This window comes from Bison bison, unplaced genomic scaffold, assembly GCF_000754665.1.
Source record: "Bison bison bison isolate TAMUID 2011002044 unplaced genomic scaffold, Bison_UMD1.0 scf7180017864301, whole genome shotgun sequence".
NCBI lineage: Eukaryota > Metazoa > Chordata > Mammalia > Artiodactyla > Bovidae > Bison > Bison bison.
The window spans coordinates 988,359-994,199 of record NW_011494873.1 but is presented as its reverse complement, the minus strand read 5'-3'; the positions used below and the strand labels follow the sequence as shown (position 1 = coordinate 994,199).

The 5,841-nt window shown below is 48.8% G+C and overlaps 1 protein-coding gene across 2 annotated transcripts in view; it reads left to right on the top strand.

Moving 5' to 3' along the window:
• The window catches only part of STK10 (serine/threonine kinase 10), a 124,986-nt gene that overhangs the window by 114,028 nt on the left and 5,117 nt on the right, over positions 1-5,841 (top strand). For both annotated transcript variants that reach the window (XM_010851290.1, XM_010851291.1), the window contains 3 exons: positions 1,984-2,172; positions 2,661-2,786; positions 5,348-5,461. In XM_010851290.1, the coding sequence (XP_010849592.1) occupies positions 1,984-2,172; positions 2,661-2,786; positions 5,348-5,461 (429 nt within the window). The remainder of the gene's footprint in view (positions 1-1,983; positions 2,173-2,660; positions 2,787-5,347; positions 5,462-5,841) is intronic.

Sequence of the window (5,841 nt, the reverse complement as noted above, 5' to 3'; positions counted from 1 at the left end):
GCTCACCGTGGCATCTCTGGTCTATCCATGCTGCAGGCATCCCTTTGTGTTTTCACGGCTGAGTAGTATTCCACTGGACACGCGTGCACATCTCTTTATCTGTTTTTATGGCTGAGTAGTATTCCACTGGACACGTGTGCACATCTCTTTATCCGTTTTCATGGCTGAGTAGTATTCCACTGGACACGCGTGCACATCTCTTTATCCGTTTTCATGGCTGAGTAGTATTCCACTGGACACGCGTGCACATCTCTTTATCCGTTTTCATGGCTGAGTAGTATTCCACTGGACACGCGTGCACATCTCTTTATCCGTTTTCATGGCTGAGTAGTATTCCACTGGACACGCGTGCACATCTCTTTATCCGTTTTCATGGCTGAGTAGTATTCCACTGGACACGCGTGCACATCTCTTTATCCGTTTTCATGGCTGAGTAGTATTCCACTGGACACGCGTGCACATCTCTTTATCCGTTTTCATGGCTGAGTAGTATTCCACTGGACACGCGTGCACATCTCTTTATCCGTTTTCATGGCTGAGTAGTATTCCACTGGACACGCGTGCACATCTCTTTATCCGTTTTCATGGCTGAGTAGTATTCCACTGGACACGTGTGCACATCTCTTTATCCGTTTTTATGGCTGAGTAGTATTCCACTGGACACGTGTGCACACCTCTTTATCCGTTCTCTGTCAGTGGACACGTAGGCTGCTTCCACGTCTTCACTACTGGAATGGTGCTATGAACATAGGGGTGCATGTATCTTTTCGAATTATAGTGTTGTCTCCCCAAGAGTGGGATTGACGGATCATACGGTAGCGCTTAGTTTTCTGAGGAGCTTCCGTACTGATCTCCGTAGTGGCTGTACTGACTTTCATTCCCACCAACAGTGCAGGACTGCTCCCTTTCCTCCACACCCTGTCTAGCATTTGTTATTTGTGGACATTTTAATGACGGCCGTTCTGACAAATGTGAGGTAGTACCTCATGGTAGTTTTGATTTGCATTGCTGAAGATTGATTGTAGGTGTGTAGGTTTATTTCTGGGCTCTATTCTGTTCCATTGATCCATATATCTGTTTTTGTACCAATACCACACTGTCCTTTTTATTTTTTGGATAGACTTGTTTTTTTTTATTTATTTATTTTAATTTATCTCACAGCCTGTGGGATCTTAGTTTCCTGACCAAGGATCAAACCGGGCCCTTGGCAGTGAAATCTCAGGAGTCCTAACCACTGGACTGCCATAGATTTCCCAGCACCATGCAGTTTTGATTACTGTAGCTTTCTACTGTTGTCTGAAGTCTTTCAAAATACGTTTAAGTCTCAACTTAAATACCGCTTCTGCCAGAAAGCTTTCCGTAACCTCCCCAGCCCAGAGAACGGCCCCTTCTGTGTGGCTGGAGCACTCTACTTCTGTGCAGTTGTCTTGGTTCAGTCCTTTTAGTGGGGACAGAGACAGGTTAAACTGAGATCTGGTGTGGGTTATTACAGCTCCTAACCTAAGTACAGTGTTGGAAGTCAGCCCAAGGCTGTGGCATGCCCTACCTGGCTAGAAAGTCAGGGGAGGCTTCTTGGGAGAAGTGATGCCTGTGCCAAGTTTTGAAATACAAGTGTTAGGTGAAGGAAAATATTCAAATTTATCAAGACTTTAAAAAATATGAATTGACACCTGTCAATAATGAGGAACCATCCCATTAATGTACATTTTGCTCTGAGATAATAGCTCAGGATAGCATGCTACCAATTGGTTAAATGAGAAGGCATTCAGAAGGTAAGACTCTAAAACATTGTTAATGGTAATTTTAAAATTGAAAATAGAAAATGTTACTTAAGAGAGAAGTCAAATGACGCCGAGCCTTGTTCTGAGCATTCTGAACCACGCAGGTCTTGGGCTCCTGAGGGGCGTGTGGCAGCCCTGACCTCTGACTACACCTGTGTGTGGAGCAGCAGCTGACCTTGTCCCCTCTGGGTGTCCCTCTCAGGAGCGCGAGCAGATGCAGCGCTACAACCAGCGCATGATCGAGCAGCTGAAGGTGCGGCAGCAGCAGGAGAAGGCGCGGCTGCCCAAGATTCAGAGAAGCGAGGGCAAGACGCGCATGGCCATGTACAAGAAGAGCCTCCACATCAACGGAGCGGGCAGCGCTGCTGAGCAGCGTGAGAAGATCAAGCAGGTCGGGGGCCTGGGGTGTCCTGGAGTGGGGCCAGACCCAGGTGTGGTGGGGCCTGAATCTTACACATTTAAAATATAAGATGCAGCAGTCTTGGAGAGAGGAGTGGACTGGAAGCCTCACGTTGACCCCCTCTGGTGGGTAGGAAGGAGGCTTGGCGTTGCTTTCTGATGCACGCTCCCCGTCAGTCCTGGGCTTCTATTCTGCAGCTGCTTCTACCCTTTTCATCTCCTGAGACCCCCACTCACGAGTCACCCAGGTGGCTCGGGCGCATGGAGTCGGTGACCCTGGAGTCCTGTGCTTCCTGCCTCCTCCACACACTGTCCTAGCACGTCTCAGTGTCCCGCCCGTCTGTGGGCTCCTTGAAGGCGGGGGCTGGGAGGACTTCGCACAGGGGGCCTGCCTGAGTGGCGCAGGACACTGTGCCTGTGTACACCCTGGCCCCTCGGGGCGTCTCCTGACGGAGCGACTTCACTTGTTCTCGGTTGCAGTTCTCCCAGCAGGAAGAAAAGAGGCAGAAGGCAGAGCGGCTGCAGCAGCAGCAGAAACATGAGAACCAGATGCGGGACATGTTGGCCCAGTGTGACAGCAACATGAGTGAGCTGCAGCAGCTGCAGGTACCGCCCCCTGCCCCGCCGTGCGCGCCCCCGTCTCCCCGGGGGCGCGCAGCTCTCTGGGGGGACCCTACAGACAGGGGAGCTCTGGGTGGAGCTGTTTCCATCCTGCTGTTCTCTGTGATGTTGGTCACATCATGTCCCCCTCCCATGCCATAGGTTCCGCATTTATAAAACAGGTGTGGGGCAAGGTAATCACTCCTATTTTGTAGAACTGGAGTGAGGCTTTGTGAATGAGATGGCAGAGCTGGGCCAAAAGTGCTACGCCCAGGACATGGCATTGGGCATGTTGCTGGCTTTCTTGGTCATCACTGTGTCTTTGGAAAAGGTGTCCCAATAACCCTAATACCCAAACCAGACATTACAAGGATCAGTATCTCTCATGAGCACAGATGCACAAATCCCCGATGAAATGTTAGCAAACAGAATTTAAAAATACATAAAAAGAAGTATATACCATGACCAGGTGGGATTTACCCCCCAGGGTTGGTGCAGTATACAAAAATGAGTTAATGTAATCCATGACATCAGAAGGCTAAAGAAGAAAAATCACATGATCATATCATCAGTAGATACAGAAAACGCATTTGACAGAGGCTGACACCTGCTTATGTTAATTAGCAGAAGGGAACTTCCTTAACTTGATAAAGAGTATCTACAGAAACCTACAGCTACCATTATCCTTGATGGTAAGAAGCTCAAAATTTTCCCATAAAGTCAGGAAAAGGAATCCTGATATTGCCAAGCCCCTGTGTGACCCCCTTCCTTGGGGAGATCCTTGACCTCTTCAAGTTTCTCGAATCCCAGTCAAGTTCGCCTCACCCTAAGGGCCCTTGCCCAGGAGTTGGTACTTGGAGCCCCCTTGTGGTGGAGCGAGGTATTGCTCTGCCTGACGGATGCACTGACACAAGCATCTGTGACCTCAGGAAACTCTTGAGGCTGTGAGACCCACCCAGCAATTTCTGGAAGGGCAGAGGGGTGTGGAGGAAATAGTGCAGGTGTTGAGTCCTGGCAGGCAGGGGCTCTGCTGCGTGTTGCCGTGTGAGTTTTAGCCAGCCTGCTCACCTTCTGTTCCCACCCCTGCCTCATGGGGTTACTGTGAGGATCAACTGAGAGAAGCTGTAGGGAGCGAGCAGCCAGCTCTGGGCAGGCCACAAGTACTCAGGGCAGCTATGAGTATTGTTCCCACAAGGCGGTTTCTACATTCCTAGAACCCTAGAGCTTGAAACCCCAGGTAAAAATCCCCCAGCAGTTCTACTCCAGTCCAGGAGGGTGGAGGTATCTGGATAAAGGCACCTTCCCCCTGCTTTATAAACGCGTGATAAACCGCAGGGTTGATTCTCTGTGAGGAGCCAACAGGGAATTGTCCCTGTGGGAGGTTCCAGGTTCAGTTTTGTGAGGCAGATAACTTGCCTCAGAGAGAGAGCAGTGATGTTGGCAAGCCTCAGGCAGGTCCACGGCCCTTATCCCTTGTCACAGATCTCTCCTGGAGGGATGGTATGTGACACAGAAAGTATATAACTTACATAGATACAAAATGTTTATACATACAGATTATCTTATCTCACGCTGCCGTAACAAAATACCAGAGACCGGCTGGCTTAAACAACAGGAGCTTATTTTCTTACAGTTTTGGAGCCTGGGATCCAGAGATCAGCTTGGGCAGCATGGTTGGGTTCCGGGGGAGTAGATGCCTTCTTGCTGTGTCCTCACGTGGCAGAGAGACAGGAGAGGAAAGGAGGGAGAGAGGGGAGGGGAAAGAGGGACAGATACAGGATGGAGCACTTAGCATGTGAGCTCTCTGGTCTCTTCCTGACTCACCCCACCACGAGGGCCCTGTCCTCCTGGCCTCACTAAACCTCCTTCTCTCCCAGAGGCCCCATATCTCCAAATACCATCACATTGGACATTACAGATTCAACATAATGAATTTTAGGGAGAAACAATTCAGTATACGGCACAGATGTTTAAGACAATGCTATTTATAACAGCGAAGATTAAGAGCAACCCAAGCTGGCCAAAAATACAGGAATGTTTAAATTAGATAAAGCCATACTGTAAGATACTCTGTAGGAATCAAATATCATGATTATAAAAAATGTTAATTCTTTGTAGAACTGTTTACATTCTAATGTTAAGAGGGAGGCACGTTTCAGAATTTTATATACAGGGTGAGCCGAATACCACACAGCACAGAGCCTGACAGGAAATATATCTAAAATTCTGTAGTGGTTGCCTCTGTGTGGTACAATTAGGGCACATATTTATTGTTAATGGTTTTATTGTTTTGTTAAAATGACATAATGTTCACGTTGAATTCAAACAATGCAGGAAGCACAAAGAAAGCTGCAAAACTGCTACAGATCCTATTACACAATAAAATCTATTAATGTTAATATTCTGGACTATTCTTCCAGGCACCTTTTGGTGCATTTGTATTCATGTGTATAGTTTTGTATAAATGGGGTTTATAATCAAGAAGACATAAGTGCATGGTGCTGGTGCCTCATGGTATGACTCAGCCCTCTGCGCCTCTTACCTGTCCTGCCTGGAATGTGTTCCAGAATGAAAAGTGTCACCTCCTGATAGAGCATGAAACCCAGAAGCTGAAGGCCCTGGACGAAAGCCATAACCAGAACCTGAAGGAATGGCGGGACAAGCTCCGGCCGCGCAAAAAGGTAACCATGTCTGGGCTGCTGGGCCTGTGGAGGGCTCTGCTTCATTGGACCACCGGTGTCTGCCTAGGGTGCGGGTGGAGATACAGATATGGATGAGATACAGACTTGGGGGTTCATTTTAAGGAACTGGCTCACCCGATGGTTGGGGCCACCCGATGGTTGGGGCTGGTCAGTCTGAAACCTGCAGGGCAGACTGCAGGCTGGAGAGCCAGAGAGAGTTGATGCTGTGGTCCTGAGCACCAGGGCAGTCCAGAGCACAGTCCTCTCCTCAGTGGGGCTTCAGGCTTGCCTCTTAAGGCCTGCAGCTGACTGACCGAGGCCCACCTTCATTATGGCAGGTAAGCTGCTCTGTTCAGAGTCTACTGAGTTACATGTTAATC